Raw genomic sequence first — 24,915 nt, forward strand, 5'->3', positions numbered from 1 at the left:
TGTAAGACCCTGTGCTAGAATTTGGTCAAAGAAAGCCTATTTGGATACAGGGATTAATTTTGAAGGAGATACCCTAGTTAAAATATTCCTAAAATAAAGCATTAGTTTATTTAGCAGCTGTGTTTCCAATAGCTCTACTGAAGGAAATCTTAGAAAGGTTTTAAAAATGATGGTATAGGCCGGGCATGGTAGCTCACACCTGTAATCACAGCAATTTGGGAGGCCAAGGTGGGTGGATCACCTGAGGTCAAGAGTTCAAGACCAGCCTGGCTAACATGGTGCAACCCCGTTTCTACTAAAAATACAAAAAATTAGCTGGTCATGGTGGCGCATGCCTGTAATCCCAGCTACTCAGGAGGCTTAGGCAGGAGAATCACTTCAACCCGGGAGGAGAAGGTTGCAGTGAGCCAAGATCGCGCCGTTGCACTCCAGCCTGGGCAACAAGAGCAAAACTCCATCTCTCTCTCTTTCTCTCTCTCTCTCTCTCTCTCTCTCTCTCGATATATATATATATATATACACACACACACACACACATATATATACACACATATATGTATATGTATATACATGTATTTACATATATACGTGTGTGTGTGTTTGTGTGTGTGTGTGTATGTAATTAGCCGGGCATGGTGGTGCCTGCCTGTAATCCCAGCTACTCAGGAGGCTGAGGCAGGAGAATTGCTTGAACCCAGGAGGCGGAGGTTGTGGTGAGTCGAAATCAGGCCACCGAACTCCAGCCTGGGTGACAGAGGGAGACTCTGTCTCCAAAGAAAAAAAAAAAATGATGGTATATTAGGGCATCCAGACTGGTGATGAAAAACTCTAGAGACAAACAACTGGCTCTATCATGTACTGATGAGAAAACATGAGAAAATAATGTAGTCTTCCTCATTCTCCTCTGTTAAAAGTGGGAATAAGAATAACATTTATCCCATAAGTCTGTTTTAAGGATTAAATGAGAATGTGTATACAAAGCATTTAGCACGATGTTTAATAAAGAGTTAATACTTCATCAATGTTTGTTGCTTCCCTTTTTATAAGGCTAACTTGAGGACATGGGACTTTTTTTCTGATATTTTGCAAAAATGGTAACTTAAATTATTCCATTTATCTTTTTAAAATATAACTACTTGTTTAAAATTTGCAATGAAAGAAATCATTGTTGATAGTAGAGCAGATTACCTTACACAGCTCTTGCCACAATCAAAATAATACCTGGAAATTATTCAAGTTCTTTCAGCAAGGAGCTCAAAACACTTTGGAGACATTATCCCATTTTGGAACCTGCCAACATTTTTATCCACCTCCAGTGCTGACAACATCAACTCCACCCATCCTGTTCCACTTGGCAATGTCAACTTCAGTTTGAACCTTTGAGAGGCAACAGAGAGGCACTCACTTCAACATGAGGATAAATGAGAGCTCGTATTCAAAACCTGGCTCAATAATGCCATAAGTGAATACAGGGGGCACAGCTAGTTACTTGTTAGAAATGTTTTTATGGAAAAAATACTAATGTAAAAAGCAAATTAATAATTCTGATTGGCATCATATGCTTAGAGGCAAGAGTATCAAAAAAGTCCTATCTTCTTCACAAGCTAGGCTTTAATTTCTTATTTCACCCCAGGGAGTTTCTCTGTAACTTCAAAACATAGTTTTTGGGGTGTAAAAAGATCTAAAATTTTTTTCATGCAGATCCTCTTGCAGAATATGGAGCTGGCAAATGAATAGTTAGACATTCACATCACAGGATAAGGTTTGAGTTGACCTACACCCTCAAGCAAAAGAGACTTCACGATTCCTTTAAGCAACGCAGTTATTCATTTAGCCATCATTCTTGGGGTACATTAGTGATTCTAATTGCCACTATAGTTAATGCAATGAAAAAAATTTGACATCAAAATGTATCAGAATTTTCAGAAACCATAATATTTGGGACATTCAAATTAGAAACTCAATGAAGTATGCTGAGAACAATCCAAGCAGTAGAGGGGGACTTAGGCATTTTGAGGAAGCTATGCCAATACACAGGACCCCTTTAGGCACCATGGCCAGGGAAGGGGTCCTGCTTACTCAGGTCTAAGGGGTTTGTTCTAAAACTGATACTTAATCCATTCCTCTACATTCTGTTCTCCCACAGACTTCCTGTTCTTTGGAAATACACATGAACTCATCTTTGATTCTTCTCTTCTTCCCATACCCTATATCAGATCTATCAGCAGATCATGTTCTACCTTTAAAATAATTATTTCTTACTTGGATAACTGCAAGAACATTATAAGCAATCTCTCTACTTCCACTCTTGCCACCTCTGCAAGGCAGAAAGCAGCCTTCTTAGCACTTTGAAAACATCAACTAAATCACATCGCTTCTCTTTTCAATATCCTCTATAACTTTCCATTTCCCTCAGAGAAAAATCCAAAGTCTTTGCCATGGCCCTGAAGGCCCCCGTTAACTTACATCTTACCACCTTTCTGATGTCTTCTCCCACTCATCCTTTGCCTCTGTTGAAGCCACACTGAATTATTTGCCATTTCTTGAACACCTGAGCATTTGCATTTGCCCCTGTTGTACTGTTCTTCCCCTATGTATATCTGTGGCTCACTTCCTCACTGCCTACAGGGGCTCTACTCCTTAAAAATACTCCATAAAATATCAAAAAGTCAACAACAACAACAACAACAACAATCCCACAACAAAAAGAAAACTCCACTCTCTATTCCCCTTACTCTTTATTATGCTTCTAGCACTCATCATTAGCATGTTATATATGCATCTATTTGTTTGTCTATTTCCTGTATCTTCTCTTCAACTAAGAGCCCTTTGAGGGCTCTTAATTTTGTTAGGTTCGCTGCTGTGTCCCAGTCTTTAGAACTGATCCTGTTGTATAGCACACACTCAGTAAACACTTATGGAATAAATAAATGGGTATAATTCATCCAACCAGATTTCAAAGAAGTGATGAACTTTTTGTCAGCCACTTAATGAAGGACGTTCATATTCATATTACGGCTTTGAAAACTAACAAGAATTCACTATACATGGTGTGCCCTAGTACTCTGGGGAAGACAAGTAGAATCATTATTTGCATATTAGTTATTCAAGGGAAGCCTTCACAAACACTTGGAATGGGAGCTGCATCTGATGAAGAAATGTCGACAAAAGGAAGGTTGAATGCCTGGATTGCTGCTCTTTTAAACAGTAGGCCCCATGGTCTAAAGGAATACACATGTTTCTGTTGTGGGGGTTCTTTTGGGCAGGATGTGGTAGAGTTGAACATTTCCATTGGTGTTACTGGCCATAATAAAGATTTTTGACCCTGAAGGCCAGTATGCAGGATCTTTGCAGGGGTTCCCTAAACTGGAAGGAGAAAAGTTGCAATAATCGTTAGCAGCATCAACTTACCTGTGACTATTGATAAACTATTATAAAGCTCATCAAATCATTACTTTATTTGATGAGGCCTGGCAGACAACAGTGAACAGGACACACAAAAGTCCCTGTCTTCACAAACTCGCAGACAATAGCAAAAAAAAATAATAATAATTAAAATATATAGTATAAGTGTTATAAAAACAAATAAATCAAGTAAAGAGGAGAGGAACTAAGGGAATAAGACATAGGTTGCCATTTTATGTAAGAATTGTGTTTTGAGCAAAGAATAAAATGAAGTAAGTGGTGGGGATGGGTGCAAAGCTATACAGACATCCTGAGGAACAGCCTTCTATTCAAGGGGACAGCCAGCACAATGTTCTGTGAGTTGATTGAGGTAAATGTGCCCAGGGTGCTAACTGTTCTAGCAAGAACCAGAAGACCAGTGTTAGATGGAGAAGAGTGAGCAAGGAGTAAGGAAATAGCAAATTGGTATTGGAAGTGTAAAGAGGGCCTGGGTAAAGATTTTTGTTCCCAGGCAGATGGAAAGCCACTAGAGAGTGGGCTCGGGAACAGGTGGATGATATGATCTGAGGTACATTGGACTGTGCTCACTCTGGGGATTTTATAGAGAATAGACTGAAAAATGCCAGGGCAAAAACAAGGAGACTAAAAATTAGGAGTTCATAGAAATAATCTAGATGAGAGATGACAGCCAATTGGATTAGGATCTTTTGGGTACGAGGGCCAAGTGGAGACGCTGAGAGTACATTAACTTTTCACCCTGACAAAATAAGTCTCCTGACTCCCAGGCTGGGCAGGGCAGATGCGTACCTTACATTTTGTTTTCCCCTGGAAGTCTGATGTAAAATGCTTAGAAAGTCAGGATACTTATGAGAGGGAAACAGTCCCAAATGTAATAAAAAGTAAAGTAAATTGTTAAATGTATTCAAAACCTGCTTCTCAGTTAAACACTTTCCTCCCTTCCCCCAGAATACTACTAAATATTTTCCTAGAAGCTTTCTCACACTTTATAAAGTTAGATTCAATCACCCTAATGATACCAAGATTTTGCTCTCTCCATTTTACTCCCAAGAACCCCCAAACTGAGAATTCATCTACAGATACTAATTTATACTACATAGTCTTACACGAAGATTTATTCGTATATTTTTCCAGCCACTAAGCTTTAAAGTATACGGTTGTCTTTAATCTGATCCTACTTAAGGGGATGAGCCTTTAAGCCAGACACTAACTTATTTTGCCTTCCTGCCTGTAACATCTAACATCAGGCTGGTGCGCCGCAAAATAACCGCACTTCAGGTTGCCTGGCAGCGCGTCTGTGCTCCTGGGCAGTGCTTGCCATCAGCAACCCCAGCTCTCCTCTCAGCCATATCTAGTTTGCTTCTCACTCACTGACCCCTCACTTGGCTTCACTTTTCTAACACACTGACCTTTCCCAGCCCCGATTCTAATTAAAACTTGTATTTTGTTTCTTTAGGGCTCTGTACCCAGCTGATGAGGTTACTACTGGCTTTATTATACTTTCCTTTCCAGGTGGCCTATTTCATTTTAGAGACACCATATTTTGAACCCTAGAGGTGTCTCTAATGTTGGGAATGTGAGCAGGCTGGTGAGGGGTGGTCTGGGGCCACTGAATTTCTAATCCTTCTTAAATCACATCATGTGTGTATTTGCTCATTCCATATAAACCTAAATCTAGCCCTGCTTAAATGTTTTCCGTATACAAGAGGAAAAGAGGTTAGCAATAAATTATGTTGCCTGTATAAAGTACAGCTGGTGCCCGTACTGTACTTAAAAGTGCTTCATGTACTTGCAGGCTGTGCCTACTTTGTTCCACAACCTTCTATCCTCAAGCTGAACAAGTGAGAAACAGGATACTTAAATAAAAGTTTAGGTTTAGGTCTGTCTAAAATACTGGTGCCTTACTCAGGTTTGGTTAAAAACTAGCTACAGAACCCTGTCATGCTTCAGGCTCTATTTAAATGGAGAAAGGGAATTAGGAAAGGTCTGCAAAATGAGTAAAGCACATTTTATAGGTAGGACAAGCAAGGCTAAAACATACTAGAAATGCGTAACCAGAAGGATAGAAAACTAACATGCCAATTTATAACTTAAATGTGCAAAGGGTTACCCTACTGAAGTTAATTTTTCTGTCAAATTTTATTTAACATAGGATTAAATTTAAACTTTAGGTTGAGGATGAAAGCTTCTTAATGTGAGGGCCATTAAATACTTGTGGGTTATTGTTAGATGAATGCACTATCACTTTTTAAAAGTAAGGTGGTTATACATCTCTGTTTGTTTGAGGTGGTCCTGGTTTATACCTGTTTTCAGAGGGTAATTAATCTTATCCCCATATTCTCTCATATGGTCCTTGTTAGGATCTTAAATTACTTGATCGTCCCACTTAAATTTACTACATAAATTTACTCTGAAAGAATACAGACTTCATGATTTTACACTCCATTCCAGCTCTATCAGAATCCATAGCTTTCACAGTGACAGAACAAGATCACTGTCTCTGGCTCTGCTTCTAGATCTCATAGTTCTTCCATGTGAATATGATGACCAATAACAATCACAAATAAGCAGAGCCACTGCTCCAAGAATCCCTTAATCCCATACATGGGCCATCCTGGAGACTGAGCTTTTTCCACTTTCTTTTCCAGAGGGTAAGCTCTGGGCAAACATGTGAAAAAGGAACTTTGTTTTCAACCGTGCTTCCCCAAGAGCTGCTCCTTGGCTCTTTAAAACAATTTTCTTTCTATCTCTTAATGGTTCCACCATGACCAGAAGTATCCAAACTGCTACTCCTTCCAAATCTCAATACAATTTATCTAACCTTGTTCATCATCTGTCAGGACTATGATTTTGGTTACCTAAATCTGATTTTCACCCCAAGGTAGCCATTTTGGGAAGGTAGGCATTTCCATACCTTTCGTTCAGCAACGGATCCAACCCTAAGACACATTTTAGCAGACACGTTTTGACTTCTCAGAGGCACTTAATGAAACCATCACCCTAAGGGAATGCCAGTCTAAAGAGATAGACAAGCAGCAAGGCTGGACAGGAGGAGAAGCCAGAGAGTTATTGAAATAAAATTAAATGAGACTTTTTGTTCCCACCAAAAAAGTCCACAGAAACGTTATGCTCCCCTAAGTTTTAGTGTAGAGCAAATACTACAAATATAGTCCTTTATTTAATTTGCCCAAATTTGTTTGTTTCTAAATGTGCCCAATTAGCTTAACATTTCCTTATAATCAAGAAAAAGAGGAGCCTTCCTAGAGATTTGACCAGAAGGTTAAGTCTATCTGGCAGAGACTACTATGAACATAAATAGGTAAAACTCTGCTGCCATCCCCACTTCTGAGTGTGACCATTGAAGTTATTTCTGGACAATGGAGTGAAGCAAAGTCATGTTACTTTCTGAGCGAAGTGGTAGGAAGTGGATGTTTCCTCCCGTGGTCTATTTTCCCTGCAAAATGGAAATGACCTAGAGGAGAGGAGGGGCACGAGAAGGAGCGTGGGTCCTGGAATGACCAGATCATTCACACTGGACTTGAGCAAAAATTCACCTGCAATTATTATAAGCCACAGAGAATACGGGGTTGTGTGTTACAGAGTTTAGACATACTGGCTAATTAAATCTAATTCTTCGACATGCAGAGATTGAATCTTATGTTTGCAAAATCTCCATACATTTAAATTAAACGACCTCTCAGGGATGATTATGAAGGAGGACTGGGGCTAGAGAAGAACACTGGCTTCCATAATGCTGCCTTACCTTTCTCTGTAATTTCTCACTTTTCCAGATGCTCAAATGTCTGGCATCAAGAAGAAAAGCATATATTCAGAGTTAAACTTCATTTTGTTTTTAAAATAAACATGAACCTTTAAGGAAAAAATACACTACTTCTTATATCATCTAAGCATAGAGCTTTGTTAATATACACATTCATTCCTTTATTCACTAATTCATTCGTTCATTCACAATTGAAAGTGGAAAGTGTCACTGGGCAAGATAAATGAGCCAGAAGACATGATTGTTCACGAGAAGAGTAAAACAAAATTTTTGGTCAAAGTAACTTAAATCAACACTGCTGCAGTATAAGTAAGTTATCAAACTTCTACAGCAAAACCACTCACTTGATCAAAGCCTTGGATTTCCATTTCCAAAGGCCAGCGTTTTCTTAGGACTTTAAAGTAGGGCCAATATAACTAGAGCAAAACTATAAAGGTGTAATAGCAGGATGTCTTTGCAACTCTAAGAAATGATGCCCAGTGGCTCTGAATAACTAAACATCATCACTGTCCTTTACTATTCCAGAAAAATACTTCCCAGTATGTTCTGTATTATATGAATCTCATGTTCTGTTTCATGTGATACCTATAAGCTGTTCTGTCCAAATTCCAATTCCAGTTTTTTATAAGTTCAGCTGTGATCTGTGGTTCATTCTGTTAAGTCTTTTCCATAATCCCTCCGTTCCATATTATGTATACACCTTCAGTGCTTCCTTCCCTCCCTCACATCCTAACACCTTCATTTAATCGCCTTTTAGTCATTTGCCTGAAAAGTAAACCTTCCAGTCACTTATTGTTTCCTTCCAGATGCTGCTGTTGAATGACTCCCCATGGGCTTCACCTAACATTCCATCCATGTTCATTTGGCTGTGCAGACTGTGATTCCAGCACACCAAAGCTTTTAAGCTCCTTCTTTCCAAGAAAACTCATAGCTAACACCATTATTTCCTCACAAAAACAGCTAACATCTGCAGACTGAAACACCAAAACAAAGAAAAAAATTTGCACACTTCTGCTAAACTTGGATGCAAACTTTATCAGCCATCTTAGACAATAAATCAATGTTTTTCTTTTCAATTTCTAGTAAAAAATAAACCACAGTGGTTGATTTCAATTTCCCCTCAAAGGAATAGTTAACAAACAGGCTATAAGTGAACTAAGCCTCTATTTGGAAAACTAATCTCTAATGCAATTCATCAGGTTGTTCAATTATGTTTAATTTTATTCTGTATATTAACAGTTCATTTCAGCAGCATTATTTAGTCAATTCACTGAAATATCCCAACATACTATATATTACAAACAAATAGTATGTAATGTTTATCAAAATTATTACTTCCCAGAAGATTCTCATATTAATAACAACTTGGAATATATCTAAACTACATTATCTTACAAAAATCATCTTTAAAACATTGATCTTTTTTGTCCTACAATCTCAGGAAATTTAGATTCCTTATCTAAAAGAAGGAAATAAGGGCCCTACAAGTAAAACTGAGAAAAGAAACCCAATCTGCTAATTCCCAGATGTTTGCTATATAGATCATAAGGCCCCTTCAGCCATGGACTTTTAGATCAGTGGTTCTCAAACTTTAATGTGCATATGAATCCCCTGTAGAATCTGTTAAAGCCATTTCCTGGGATCGCTCTACAGAGATTATAGTTCATTAGGTTAGACTGGGTCCATGAATTTGCATTTCTAACCAGCTCACAGATGATGGTGATGCCGCTGATCCAAGGAGCACTATTTGAAAACCATAGCTCTCACTTAAAAGCCAACTTAAAAAAAGTATATGATTATGTTTAAATTACGGTTTATCATCAGCCGTAAAATTGATTTAAACAATTCTTCTATCAGTACATATAAAAATTTAGATTCCAATTTTTATATTACTATCCATTCTAATTCCATAGTTTGAAGAGCATTTTCTAATTTCTTCTTTCATTTTATTTCATTTCATTTCATACCACTCTTTCATTTTTGAGTGAAAATGATTTATCTTTCTTCACTTGGACCATGCCAGGTAGGTCTTCTCAGCATACAGTAAACTAAATGATGGAAGAAATTATAAACTATAACACAAATGTTCTCAAACAAGTCTATAAAATTTCCTTACAAAATTCATAAGTCATTTTAAATTTCTATTAAATAATAAACCACAGTGTTGATTTCAACTTACCCTCAAAGGAATAGTTAACAAACAGGTTATAAGTGAACTAAGCCTCTAATGTAGTTTATATATTTCCTTCTTTTAGATGAGGACCCCAAATTTCCTGAGATTGTAGGATGAAAAGGATCCAAGTTTTAAAGATGATTTTTGTAAGATAATGTAGTTTAGATATATTCCAAGTTGTTATTAATATGAGAATCTTCTGGGAAGTAATAATTTTGATAAACATTACATACCATTTGTTTAGAATATATAGTGTGTTGGGATAATTTAGTTGATTGACTAAATTTAAATTTTTCTATCCTTTAAATTTCCAGTTGTATTTTAGAAGTACCAATATCAGGAACATCTACATGTATTACAGGGCACTGAAAGAAACACACACACAGAGACATTATTTTTAACGCTGAGTACTTCGAAAAAAATGAGAGATGATTGTTCAGTAAAGACCTCAACATCTGTTGCCACCACCAGATGCCCTGCCCTGGAAGGGTCTCCTCCTTTCAGTTCTTGTGGAGAGAAAACATTGAAACATCAACAGCTGACTTACATGGATTTTGTCCAGTAAGAGTAAGATTATGTTTTACTGTCCAAAGCTACTTAAGAAGAAATTTAGAAACTTAAAATGGTCACTGGAAAACTTACTTGAGATACTGTTTTACAGTCACAAGGACACTCAAAGACAAGAGTAGAACAGGCTAAGCAATCGACTACAAGGCTGATGAAACAGTGCAGGATAGTGGAGATTCTACCCTATCAACGCTTTCTCATACATACCCAATTTTCCGTGGTTTCTTTCAGTTCTCATTATACCAATCTCATACACGAATGTCCTCAATTGCTGCAATTCCTAATTTCTCTTTGGCCAACTCATTACTTCCCCTTGGGAGCTCTAACTCCAAGAAAAAAAAATGCTTTGATATACTAGCATTTACCCAACAATAGTAAATATGTCCATATATAAATATATATATTCATATACATAAACCTACATACATAAAGACACATTCATATACTCACAAATATATTTGGATGGATATGGATAGTGTCAATTTCAGTGGATATGTGTATATGCACACACGGTGATATATAAAAACATATTTACAAGAACAAGTCTATAAGCAATAAATGTTTGCTCTTATGAAAATTATAACAACTAAATTTTATAAACACTTGGAAAGTATTCAAATGTTTAGTTGATAACTAATAAATTATAAATTAGTGATCTAAGAAGTATTGGCATGTGCTTGGGCGGCAAGGGGTGGGAGGAATTAAAGCCAAAATGTAAAAAATAAAACATACACCCTATAGACCAAATATAATTATGTTCTGCTGCAATGGCAGTCCAGATAGAAAAACTGTGTAAGATATGCCCAGTTTTTTAGTTTTCAATTCCTATTATTTCTATTATATATGGAAATTCTACATTTTATTGATTATGCATAAATTTAATTTTTCACACTTATTTTTCACTCCTGGGAATTAGTGAAATATCATTATTTTATAGTATAATTCAACCCATTTTAAATATTTTAAACTTCGTGAAAGTGTTCCCAGCATTCACTTTCTTCTGTCCCTGCTGATTAACAGTAAATGTTTTCAAGCACACTATGAATCTGAAGACAGAAGAAAGTTTTCACGTGTAGTTTGAATAATTAAAGAACCTGATACCAAAGTTTACATATGGCTGCATCAAAACTAGCTAAATAAGAGTTCATACAAAATTAATGACAAGGATCATATTTTATTCTCCTTTCAAACAGTTTGAGAAGTTGTTAGGCTTCTCCTATTCTCACCTTTAGTAAAAGAGGGAGAGGTGCCATCAAATATGATGGGGCTCAGGGCTTCTTGAGAGGTCCATGGTGCAGCATCAGCATCACAGACTGAAGCTCCTTTGGAGAGGAGGAATGAGGAGCTGTTGAAACAGGGCATTGAAAACTTCTGGCTACCTCAACATTCAGCACGTGCAGTTTTTTGAAATGCTAAGCAGAAATGGAAAGGCAGCAAACTTCTGGCTACCTCAACATTCAGCACGTGCAGTTTCTTGAAATGCTAAGCGGAAATGGAAAGGCAGCAAAGCCTCATGAAAGTGCATTCAGTGATAGCATAAATTCAAGTTCAAGTGTTCGGTCACAGTGTGACTGGCTCTGGGCTCCTGAGACTCCTCATTTCCTAAATGAAAATGTACTGAAGCTCTTATCTTAGGGGTGGGGTTGTGGATATGAGGACAACTGCCTTGTCATTATTTTTTTCATACATTATCTTTTTTATTCTCTGATCAATCATGTATAATTTGTTGCATTATCTTTACTTTTATGTTTCTTGTGAAAACGATGGAAAATTATTGTTTTATATGTCTCAACTGATATCTTAATAACCAAGATTTTCATTAACTTCAAAATAGCACCTCAGCATCCTTTAGGTGACTGAGGTTTTCTTTTTTTTTTATTATTGTACTTTAAGTTTTAGAGTACATGTGCACAACGTGCAGGTTTGTTACATATGTAAACATGTGCCATGTTGGTGTTCTTATTACATTTATTGCACTATACTCTACACACTATGGCTTCAGATGGTCTCTTATAAACAAGATTAAATATTCAGTGGTTTGAAGCAAAGTAAATATATTTCCCAACAGAAGTTATCCAAGAATTTTCATTATGTATATGAAGTTTACATTACACAATATTTGGTATAAATGCAGTAATACATTTTACATAAATTTGATCTTTTTGATGACTTTGAGTCAACTGTACATGCTTTGATTTTGAGCTACTTTCTAAAGAACTAAGGAAGGATGTATGTATCAGAAATAGCCTATAAGGCTTACAAGAGTTTTGGTGGTGTGGCATGTACAGAACAAAAGGAGAAGGTCATGAAAGTTTTCAAAAAAAAAAAAAAAAAAAACACTATGGAATAACTTTACAGAGTCTGAATAACCTGTCTCTGAGAGAAAAGTGATTCATTCAGGTTTTTCCACCTCAGCCTGTGAATGTTGGGTCTCAACATGAATTAATGATGGAAGTTGAGCTACTTCATCCTAAGCATTTGTAACAAACTACAATTTGTTTCCTTAAAGTGATAGCTTAATCTAGAACTTGATTAATATATTAAAAGAAAAAAGTTATCTTCCAATGAGTACTAGATAAATAATTGTATTATTATAACCTAAGTTCCTACTAGTCCATAGACTGACATTATGCAGTGAAAAAAGTTCAGGCTTTGGTACCTGGTGCAAGTTAAAGTCCACTACCTCTACCAGGTGAGTGGCCTAGAGTGGGTTTTATTAACCCTCTGAGCCTCCATTTCCTTATATTGAAAGTGAGAATAACAGGATCTTCTTTGCAAAACTCTAAGAGTTCAAAAATTATGTAAAGCCTTCAGCAAAGTCACTGAAATTATTTTGCTGCTTGGTAAAGAGGAGTTAGTATTATTCTAATCATATAATTTTCCAGATTCCTATTAATAATACTCTATTAATGGTTAATATAGTATTTTGTATATTGTATATTATTTCATTTGTCCCATGTGATGTAAGTTGCAAATTGACAGCAAGTATGTTAAAATAATATTACTGCCCTTATATAACACTTTTTAATTAAGACAAATGATTGACATTTTATTTAATAAATTATCACTATATCTTTCCCATCAAAAGGTCAACATCTGTACAAATTCTTCAAAGAGCAAGTAGATTTAAGGGATCCGGCTCTCTATAGATGAGTATTTATGCAAGCTTTATGTTCTATCTTTTTTAGCTCAAGTTTTCCTTTCAATATTTTCTAGAACATACATTTAACAGAATTAAATTAAATATTAAAATATTGTCATAAGGGAATGGGGGCTAAGTGATAGCAGACATTCATGAGTGAAACCCTGAATAACTACATCTGTTTCTCGAAGGTCTTGAAATTGTCTTTTAGACACAGTCCTAAAACCTAGGCAAGCAGAGTTCCAAATTACTCTCAGCTTTAACATTTGACCAGGTCCACAGTTTTCTATAAAATGCAAGGTTTGAACTGTCTCATATCATTTTAAAAATTAAGGAGTTATCAGCCCTTACATCAAAATTCTCAAAAATAGAAATTGTGTCTAACAAAAATAAGATTCATATTTTGACTTCAATATTAACCTATGATCAGCTTCTATTTCACAGTGAAATAAATACAAAATTGAGTAGAGAATTTAAAAAGTGAATGCCAGACTCTGTACACCCAGTGGGTTACACATGTATGAAAGTGGTGGCAGAGAGCCACTCCACTTCCTTCAAGATCCAAAAACATTTGGAAGGAAAACTCAGAAGGAAAAATGTCTGACAGACATGTTCTCTTTGGGGCTTCCTGCCTCATTGTTTGCCAAGCTTCCTAGACCCTATTGCTTCTTAATAAAGTTCACCAAAAAGACTTTATGAAATGCTGATTTCATAGAATAAAACTTGTGTTAACGGCGTTTTTATGTAGTTGAAGTTTTCTGCCATCTGTATTTCTCTACTTCACAAAATCAAGGAAGCGTGACTTGGAAAGTTATAAGCGTAAGGTGACATTTGAGGTGCTTACTATTGGTGGAAAAAAGAGCCCAAACACTGAATCCTAAACCGGAGACCATAGCTTAGACATTGCAACAGAGAAGCTGCTTAACCCTGAGGGGATCATTACATCCTTCAATGTTTCTACTCCTTCTCCTGTAAAATAGAGTCATGTGAACATGCATACTGTGCATTGTGTGAATTAACTTAATAGAAACACAGATATGGAAAAGAAATGAAATGTTGGAATCTAATTTCTCTGATCTTTACAACAGTAGCCAAGGAAAGAAACAAATAGGCTTTCAAATTTTCTAAAAACGCCACCAGGATTTAAAAGTAGGCATTATAGTCTAACATGAAAAAGAATAAATAAGACCTAAAGCTACTAATTTTACTGCTCAAAGATATATTTGATGTAATTAAATACATATTTTGCCAATCAGAAAGTAGTTAATTTGGCTAAAATCACCTAAAGTTTAATACCAGAAATGTTGGCTATATTTGCTTCTATAAACATTTAAGAAGACCTAAGTGTTTATGTCCTTGGGATAACAGAAAACTAAATAAAATATAGCCACATCTCTTAAAAAGACCTCAACATAGCAGTGCAAATATTATACATTTAATAAAGAGATATTTCATTCTATTCAACCATATTGTAAAGGGAACATGAAGAAAACAAGGATGGGTATCCTAAGTACTACAAAAGTATTGAGGTTGGCCATTGGGAGAGGTGAAGGATACAAAAGAAATAGTCTTAATACTTGTAAAAAGTGAGTGAAACTCCAAACTCATCAAATTTGAAAGAAAATATATAAAACAATCCATAAGATTATGGGGTCTTAAAATTATTTTTGTAAAGCGATAGATTAGATAGATGGATGAATATAGATAATAGTTATAGTTTTGTAGGTATACACACACACACACACACACACACACACACACACGTAACTAAATGAATAACTCCCATGATTTTGCTCTGTCAATTCCACCAAAATCGTCAATCATCTTACTCTGAACAGGAATGCCTTCTCTCTATCCAAATCCCACCTGACCCTCACATCCACCTTCACCACAAAGATTACTATTGTTATCACTAATTGAATTAAGCCGAATTAAAACAAGTTTATAGGCTTGTGTTTTTAAATGAATTGCAAGAAAGAATTGCAGGGAAAAGAAATTAACATGATCTAAATAAACAGCAGAATGGAGAACTGAGCTTTCAAAGGAACACAGCAATGAAGAATGAAAATGTGGTCTGGGTCATGCCCTTGAGATAGAAGCTCTAGGCGTTCTGTTTCTCATAACACTTTGTCCCTCCTCTTCCACAGTGATACTTACAGCCCTGCTAGCATCGGAGTGCCAGAACCCAGCTCTTCTTCTCTCTCAACCAGGAAAGTAAACCTCAGTTCCTTGTATTAAAAATGTGTTTGGAACTCACAGCTCTGGTCCCTTCATTATTGCTTAGAAACCACAGCTTTTGTTTATTTACTTATTTAATTTTCAGAGAATTTTTCTATCCTTGTTATTACTTGGCAGTCATATAAACTATATGCAGGGAGAAACATTTTAAAAACAAAAACCTCCATGAATCTAAATAATTATAAAAATGACCTTCACATAAAATTCTTTTTATGGTCTGATTTTGGAATGAATGTTTTGGGAACAAGATTTACTAATCGGTATTATTTTCTATAAGAAAAAATGTAAAAATTGGCTTATAAATATGGCTATATCTGAGAGAAGAAATTAAAAACACCTGAGTTTTCATTTAGGACTAAATTCTGATCACTTAGAAAAAGGGAGATTGTCCAAAAGGGAAGATGGCAACCTTCTGGCAATTTAAAGATAATTTCCTGCTTGCTGAATGATAATGAATGATTAGGCTCCACCCTGCAGAAAAATAATCCAATGTTCAGAAATGGTCGCATTTAAATATCCCTATGTAATTGTTCATGTGAAAGATCATAAAACCAAACGTCTATAATCACAGGAAGATAATCTTGATTCCTGAGGAAGCTAAATATATTAATTAATAGTGCAAATTCTGTTTAAAGGCATTCAAGTTTACTTATATTTTAACTGCAGTTTCAACCAAACAAAATATTTCAGGGGTTATATTGGGCTCACCTAGGCTGCTAATTTGCAACTCTTATGTAGACTAACAATACGCAGTCAGAAAAGTGGCAGGAAACTGGGATTCTAAACTTTGTTTTCATTATTAGGGCTTTAAGCAGGCTGGACAATCCCTTTCAAATCTGAATTTCTATAAAAATGATAGCCTCCAAATACACAATTTGGCTTTATGTCTTTTAAAAACCATGGGTCATATGAGAGTAACCCATGAAGTTATGGGTGTGCACAGTCTAGCCTCTTGGTTGATTAGGGGAAGTAAAATGAAACACACACACACACACACACACACACACACACACACAAACAAAAACCAAAAAACAAAAACAAAAAACAGCTAAACTTGGAAGGGGATAGACACAGAAAGAAGAAAGGGTCAGGGAAAGTTACAGCACAGAGTGAATAAGCATAAAGAAAGCCAGAAGACTTGGAGGAGCTCAGAGCTAATGAAAAAAACAAGAACATAGAGTAGGGGGAGGGAAGGATGTGAAAGCCAGCTGGAATCTGAGAAAGCAGGGAATACAGGAGCCAACAGAAATCCAAGGACAGAAAGTATTGAAGATTGAAGGGAACAGGAAATTCATTGGAAACCAAGTTGTTTTTCCTTTTGTATCCAATGCAATTCTATTCCAGGCAGAACTCTAGTCTCAACCTCAAAAAGGATAGAAGGGAAGTCAAAACTCATAGCAGTCTTTTTTTCATGGGCAGAAGCCAGGAGCTCTGGAAAGACAGATTAGAGGAAACGTGACCCTTTGACAGCAGATATAGGGGTAGAGGAGTAGCAGCACCATCCAACACAGTGTTTACTAAAATTGGGTTAAGTAGAAATAAAGATAATTGGGCTCCAACTCAGAGCTACTGAATCAAAATTTCCTCTATATTTAATAAACACTTTAGGTGACTCTTTTTTTCTTTTTTATTCAAACAATTTTTTTTAAATTATTATTATTATACTTTAGGTTTTATGGTACATGTGCGCAATGTGCAGGTAAGTTACATATGTATACATGTGCCATGCTGGTGATTCCTCAGGGATCTAGAACTAGAAATTCCATTCGACCCAGCCATCCCATTACTAGGTGACTCTTATCACAAGAAAAGTTTAGGAAGCACTAGTATCATGGCAAAAGTTGCAGTCTTTAGAACTAGAACTGCCTGAGTTAAAATTCTAGCTTACTAGCTGTTGATCATAGGCACATTTTTTTAACCTTTTGAACCACAGTTACCAAATCTGTAAAATGGATTATTGTAAGGATTAAATGAGTTACTGGATGTAAACAAGGAGTGCCCGGTTCATATTGAGCATTCAGTAGTGGTAGCTGTATAGCTACAAGAGTCCTTATAATAAGCAACTCATACTAAATAACATATGTGACTTGACTAAAAATAAAAAATAAGGAGGGTATAACATGGCTATATCTCCTATGAAACACCAAGGAACACACTTGCTAATGGCACAGAGACAAAGCCGCACTCCCCTGGGATGCTGGCCTTGTTCTCAGCATGCACTAGCCAGCCATTTCCCTTCAGGAATCAAAATGTGAACAGCCTTAAGCTTTCCTTCAAAAGTGCAAGTAAGTCAAGTCAAATTAAAGGTGGCTTTAAAAGCTAGATTCTTCATGCTACAGAAATAAGGACTCCTTAAAATGCAATAAACCCAGGACTTGGCTGAGGCTGAGATACCCAAAAAGACTCACAGCCACCTCAAGACTATTGAGATTTACTCACTTGATAAGCCACCTTATTTTACAGCCCAGCTTTCTTTAGTCATTTCCCAATATATTATTCCCAAGAATCATCTACTCCTTCCATAGAACCCTACGTAGTTATCTGACTTTCCTGTTATAGTAAGATTCAAGTCTTCTTTATTTTTCCAGCTGTAAACTCAGCTTCACACCTAAAAAGTTCTAACACATTCTCAGCCTCTTTACTGAACAGTCCTATTATCTCCTGGCCTTAAATGAGGTCTCAATTACCCTTGAGAAGAAGGCACCTCTCCTGTAACCCTCTCAAGAAGAGACTGCTTAGTCTCCTATTATTTGCTTAGAGAATAGAATTAAGGATGGCATCTTTAATTTCCATTACTTCTTGAAGACTCCGACTTCTTTCTACTAATTTAAAAGGCCCTGCTTTTGGAATCTATGTGATTTGGCCATATAGTCTCTATCCCTGCTTGATGATTGGTATCCTTCATATATCAAGGCCATTAGAACTTATTTCACCATCATTCCCTTCATCCCAAATCCTGACACCATTCAGCAGTTTATTCAATGTCCTGGTGGACCTTCCATCCAATATTTGGTTTTCAGTGAAATTCAGTGGACTTTTTACTCCATTCTGACCATAATCTATATGGTCATAAAAGGGGCTTATTATTTTTTGTGGCAGCTCACCTATTAAGTCTGTGACCACAAATACTGTGTTAGTCCATGTTCACGCTGCTGATAAAGACATACCTGAGACTAGCTAAATTATAAATAAAAAGAGGTTTAATGGATTCACAGTTCCACATGGCTAGGGAGGCCTCACAATCACGGTGGAAGGTGAAAGGCTCATCTTACATGGCGGCAGGGAAGAGAGAATGAGAGCAAAGCGAAAGGGGAAACCCCTTATAAAGCCATCAGATCTCATGAGACTTATTCACTACCACAAGAACAGTATGGGGGGAACACCCCCATGATTCAATTATCTCCCACTAGGTCCCTCCCACAACATGTGGAAATTATGGGGCTACAATTCAAGTGAGATTTGGGTTGGGGACACAGCCAAACCATATCAAATACCTATCCTTTTAACTTTCTAACTTTATTGTGTTCATGATTAAATCTTTAACCTCAAGTAAAAATTACAAGTCTTTGGAACTCCCTACCTTCACCTCATCTGTTAGGTGCTTTACACCAACAAAAAGAATCTTGAGAATGGTAATATGCCTGGTACATGTTATTTGAAGAATCATGGTGTAACAATTAAACCATCTTTTTCTCAAGATAACTGAATTCATTCTTTAAAATATATATTTTGCTCTAAACAATAGTATTGATTTAAATATAAAATAAGAATGCTGAAAAGGCATAAACAGCCTTAAAAATAGGAAATGTAAAATGGTGAGTGAGGCTGATAGATATGGCTGAAAGTAGGATAAACATAGTAATAGATCAAACGCTGGGCACGGTGGCTCACGCCTGTAATCCCAGCACTTTGGGAGGCCGAGGCAGGCAGATCATGAGGTCAGGAGATCGAGACCATCCTGGCTAACATGGTGAAACCCCATCTCTACTAAAAATACACACACAAAAAAAAAATTAGCCGGGCATGGTAGCGGGCGCCTGTAGTCCCAGCTACTCGGGAGGCTGAGGTAGGAGAACTGCGTGAACCCGGGAGACGGAGCTTGCAGTGAGCTGAGATTGCGCCACTGCACTCCAGCTTGGGCGACAGAGCAAGACTCCATTTCAAAAAATAAAAAATAAAAAATAACAGATCAAACATGATTAAAGGTAAATTCATCTAATTAAAGCTAGAGAGTAATCATATAAGCAGCTTATAAGACATACATTTAAAGCAAAACAATAGAGAAATGGGCAGGTATAGTCTTAAAGCACTATTTTTTAAAAAGACTAAAATCAAGTGAGCTAAATATTTAAAGAAAATTAAAATACTAATGTAAAAAAAGTAGAGAAGAATTTTTTCAAAGAATAGAAATCAGTTGCTAGCACATCATCCATATGCATAAGCAGATACAAACATATACACACAGTCAAGAGGATAAACAAGCCTATAAGATACTTCTGAGTAAAGTGATAAACTGTGGGAAGACTTACAGAGAGAGAAAGAGAAAGAGAATGTACCCAAATCAGAAAGAGGCAATGCAAAAGATAAGATTGAAAAGAAAGGTAAATAATAATAAGAAAATACTTTTACCAACTTTACGCTAATAAAATGAAAATATTTGATATACATTATGCCAATAGAGGTAAAATATTATAAAGGAACTACTTTATTTAACAAATTTTATTAAACTATTTTATTAAACTATCAAAATTTTATTAAAGTATATTACACATAAAGAGGGAGTAAATAGTACATTGTTCTTCAAAGAGCAGATACTAAAATTGGGCATAATATTACTTCTAACATTATTTAAAATATATATTCATTACCTTTATAACTTGTTCTTCATAACAAAAACCATTTGGAATAGTCATTTTTTCCATACAACATTTTTCATGAGGCAAATAATCTATTTATTCTTTCTTTGTAATTCAAATTGGTAATCTGAATAGTATGTATGCTACTATACATATATAATGGAATATAACAAGTTCAAGTAGTATGGTAAATGAATATATTTTTACAATTTAAACTAAATTGCACAATTGGTATTTTTAAATGTAATTTCCTTATTATATAATCTTTCAATAATGGCTGACTAGCTTGTTCACAACAAACCTCTCACTGACAACAACTATATTAGCTGGATAAAATATTAATGAAAAACACCCACTTAATAGTCTCAGAAATTTGGATAATGAGTATTTCAGCAGCCAATATACTATGCAGGAGAAAAAAATAAAGTGGTGAGCCCAACAGTCAGCAGAACTTTTCTTTTTGAGGCATTTTCCAATTCTGTATGAGCGACTGAGAAGCCAAAACCATCAGATCTTCCAGGAGCCTAGCAAGGCTGGAGTGGAAATAGTTTGAATTCAGGTCTCAGCAAGGAGGAGCAACCCTGGTAAACATTTTAGGTTTTAGTTAGGACCTCTGAATGACTGTAGAATACAAAAAGTAAGGATGAAGAGAAAAAAGTCAAGCCCTCACAAGTAAAGTAGGCTAAACCTCATATCAGATAAGCACTTGATTAGCTTAATATAAGTTATCTCTATGCTTATTGTTTGATAACACCAAAGAGAAATCCCACCTGAGAAGGACAGTATTATTCAGAGTCTCAAATTATGTCTATAATTATTTTCATACCAGGTGTCTAACATATTATTTAAATTTCATAGGCATACCAGGAAGGAAAATACATAAAACAGACTAATTGGAGATCTGGATATTGGTGTTGTCAGACATGAGATCTAAAATAATTCTAATAAATATTCAAGAATTTATAATACGATAGAGAATTGTGGCAGAGAACCGAAGCCTATCTTTTAGAAATCATAGAAATGCTTTAACTCAAAATATAATAACTGAAATTAAGAACTCAATAAATTAGATTAACAGCAAATTAAACAAAGCTGAAGAAGAAATTACTGAAATTGAATATAAATGAGAAGAAAATATTCAGATTGAATATGGAGAAGAAAAGAAAGAATAAAAAAAGAATGTAAGAAACAAATAAGGCACAGAGAAAGCTCTAATATTCTTCAAATTGTAGGCCTAACTGGAGAGGATTTAAAAGGAAACAAGAAACAAACAACATTTGAAGCAAATATGGTTGAAAAGCTTCCAAAATGTGAAACCCAACAAACATCAAGTCATAGATCCAAGAAGTGTTGTACATTATTAGCCAGATGAATGCAACAGAAAGTATGCCTAGATATTCCATAGTCATACTATTAGAAACCAAATACAAACAGAAAAGAATGAAAGATAAATTATCATCAAAGGACCAAAAATAAGACAAATCCCTGATTTTATTGTATCTGGCTTCCACTGTATCTGTTGAGAAATCTGAATTTTCACTGCTATCATGTCTGTTAATTTTTTAGATAAAACTTATGTTTATGGTAAACATTCATTTATACTTACAAACATCATATATATGTTATATATATACACATTAGTGTATATGTGTGTATGTAATTTCAAACAGAAAAACTGAAAAAATCAATGTTAGTACTTTTTTTACTAAAGAAAATATTGAAACAAATACTTCTGGTTGAAGGAAAGTAATCTGAGGAAAAAATGGAGATGAAGAAAGGAATAAAGAGAAAAGAAAAAATATGTGCACAAATATAAATGGATATTGACTGTATACATATGTATTGTAAATACACCATATAGATAATAAGTATATGGAAACAAAAATGTAAAAGGCAGAGGACAGAAAATGAAGTTAAAGAGTCATATTTGCATTTTTAATAAGTTGTAATAGTACTAATATATTATTTTAATAAGCCACGGTTGTATGTTGACATCCTATAGACAGCAATTAAGAGTATAGTTAAAAAAAAAAGTATATCACTAACATGTCAATTCAGGGGGAAAATGAGAAATTAAAATTCTACATGATTTCAAAAGAAGCTGGAAAATAATAAAAAATGGTAAGGAGACAAAGAAAGAATACATGAGACAAATAGAAAACAGTATGATGGCAGTTTGGTCCCTGTCTGAAAATTCCTCCTCAATCATCCTAAGATATTTAGCAAATGTATTAACAACTACATAGTTGCAAGCCAAAAGTATAAAGATACATTATCATCTGATGACATTTAAGCAGAAATATAATACATTTAAATTCCAGAGACCCTTTAGCACCAAATAACTTTACGCTGAGTCATAATTTTTGCTGACAGCAAATGTAACATAAAGGATCAGAATCGAATGTAAAATAACTATAAATTTAATCTCACATAATCTACTATTTTATTCTAGAAATATAATAGGTTTGAAACATTATTTATATTAGAATTTAGGTCTTTGGAAATTTTATTTTTGCAAAAGGGCATTAATATGTGAAGAGATTTAGTTATTGCTTAAGGAACACTTGAAAATCAAAGGGGGATCACTTCACTAGGAAACTTAAATTTAATCAAAACTTTAAAACATACCAATTAAGCCAGCTACATTATACTCTTTTTAACAGAGACAACTACAGAAAATAAAACAGGTCCTAAGAGATAGCTTGAATTACAGAATGAGCAATTTCAACCTCTTGGTCTATTAAGGGAATTTTCTGCAAAACCGTTGTCATTAGCAAAAACAGAGACCCAAATAATTTAATTAGTGGACCTGTGATAGAATAAGCCTTTCATTCATATTTATTCTTTTTATATTTGATAGTACATTGTTAAACTTCTAATATGTATATGTGTATATATGCATACACACAATATTTAATTTAAGTCTAATAATTCATCAGGGATGTATTATCTCCAATATGTAAGCTGAAAAATTAAGGTCTGGCCATGCCCTTGCACACACAAAACCATGGAATAAGTTGGTAGCAGAAAAATATCGAGGTTTTCAATATTCTATTGCACACACATAATTATTTCAAAATACAGAATTTTCTATCTGTTCTAACTACAATCAAATTATTTCATATTATAGGAGTCAGGTTTATTCATGATTCTCTCTGCAAGATTCAACAATAGAGAATTAGTTAAGCTCTCTGCTGTGTTGACAGCCTCCAGAAACCATTTTTACCTCATCTCTCCATTAAACTACTATGAGGTCCTATGAAACAAAAAGGTAAGAGAAAAACAGTAATAATATTCATCGATTGGTGCTAAGATCAAACTCTATACCATGTCCCTATTCTCACTGATTTTGTATTCACTTAGCAAATATTTATCATGATGCTACAGTGTGCCAATCATTTTGTTGGACCTTGAACAAATGCTAAGAAGAAGTTCATGGTCTTCATAGGCATGTGATGCTTATGGCCTATAAGGGAAAACATTAATTAATTTGTTCATTCAGAAAGTATTATTGGTCATAAAAAATTAACCAGACATTCTGATAAGTGTTGAGAATCTCGTGGTGAATTGCTTCCTTACTTTTACTATGCTTAATATCTGCAAAGCAATTAAATATCAAGTAATCATGAAAATAAATATATAATGTATATTATCTACAATAGGTTACTATGCAATAGAAGTTTCACAAAAGCTGCTGGCATGGAGAATATGGGAGAAATTTCACGAGAGGGTAACATGCAAGTTGAGGGCAGAAGATTAATTAGAAGTTAATTTGTTGAAAATAATCTTCCTAGCAGAGAGGAAAGTAAGCAAACACTGTGGTTCCAGAGGGAACACAATTTATTAGATAACTCAAAAAAGGCAACTGTGGCTAAAGTGGCAAGAACAAAAAAGAATAGCTTAAGATGATGTTGCTGAGAGATGCAATGAAAAGATCATTTGAGGTTTAGAAAACACATTAAAAGTTTTGGTGTCCATTCTTAAAAGCAATGGACATTAATAGATGGTTTCGAAACAGGGAAATAGCATTATTTTATTTGAAATAGGGAACACTTTCCAACTAGCTATATAGACATTGGGTTGAAGAGGGATTCCTGGAAAGTAAGAAGACTACTGCAACAGCCCAGTCATCCATATGAGAGATAATGCCATTTAAAAATTGATTGGTGCAATGAAGTTGGAAAAATAGATTTGAAAGAAATTAAAGAAGTAAAATTGCAGGACTCAGTGATACTTTGGGTGTGGGGGAAATGAAAGAAGATAGTTTCTGGTGTATGGCTTGTAGAATGAATAAATTATAATGGCATTCCCTGCAATCGGAAATATTGGAGAAAGTCCAGTGTTGGAAGGAGTAGAACATTAATAAAATTTTGAAAATGTTTGAGTTTGAGTTGCTTTTGAGATACCCAAGCAATGATGTCAAATGAGCAGCTGAACATCTGGACTGGAATTCAAGAGAAATAGGGGAATGTAAGTCTAGAAAACACTGGTACACAAACAGTAACCAAATCAGTGAGTGTAGATTGTCACTCACACTCACACTAGGAAGAGTGTAGATAGTGATGGGGCATCTGGATATTTACCCAGTGGATACAAGCCACCGAGCCTGCCAAGGAGACTGAGAAACCACAGACATCAGGCTGAAAGCAGTGAAGGTTTGTTAGAACAGAAGTCTAGGAAGATAAAGTTCAAAAAGCCAAGTGTCAGATGTCAGTTCAAATAGGATGAGATAGAA

The 24,915-nt window shown here is 35.3% G+C and overlaps 1 protein-coding gene across 4 annotated transcripts in view; it reads right to left on the bottom strand.

Moving 5' to 3' along the window:
* HMGCLL1 (3-hydroxy-3-methylglutaryl-CoA lyase like 1) overlaps positions 1-24,915 on the bottom strand; it is a 152,530-nt gene that overhangs the window by 125,621 nt on the left and 1,994 nt on the right. Inside the window, exon 2 of one of the 4 annotated variants that reach the window (XM_024248531.3) lies at positions 24,764-24,853. The exons of the other annotated variants lie outside the window; for them this stretch is intronic. Within the exon in view, the coding sequence (XP_024104299.2) occupies positions 24,764-24,853 (90 nt within the window). The remainder of the gene's footprint in view (positions 1-24,763; positions 24,854-24,915) is intronic. 4 annotated transcript variants of the gene reach the window in all.

Source organism: Pongo abelii, chromosome 5, assembly GCF_028885655.2.
Source record: "Pongo abelii isolate AG06213 chromosome 5, NHGRI_mPonAbe1-v2.0_pri, whole genome shotgun sequence".
In the NCBI taxonomy this organism is placed as follows: Eukaryota; Metazoa; Chordata; class Mammalia; order Primates; family Hominidae; genus Pongo; species Pongo abelii.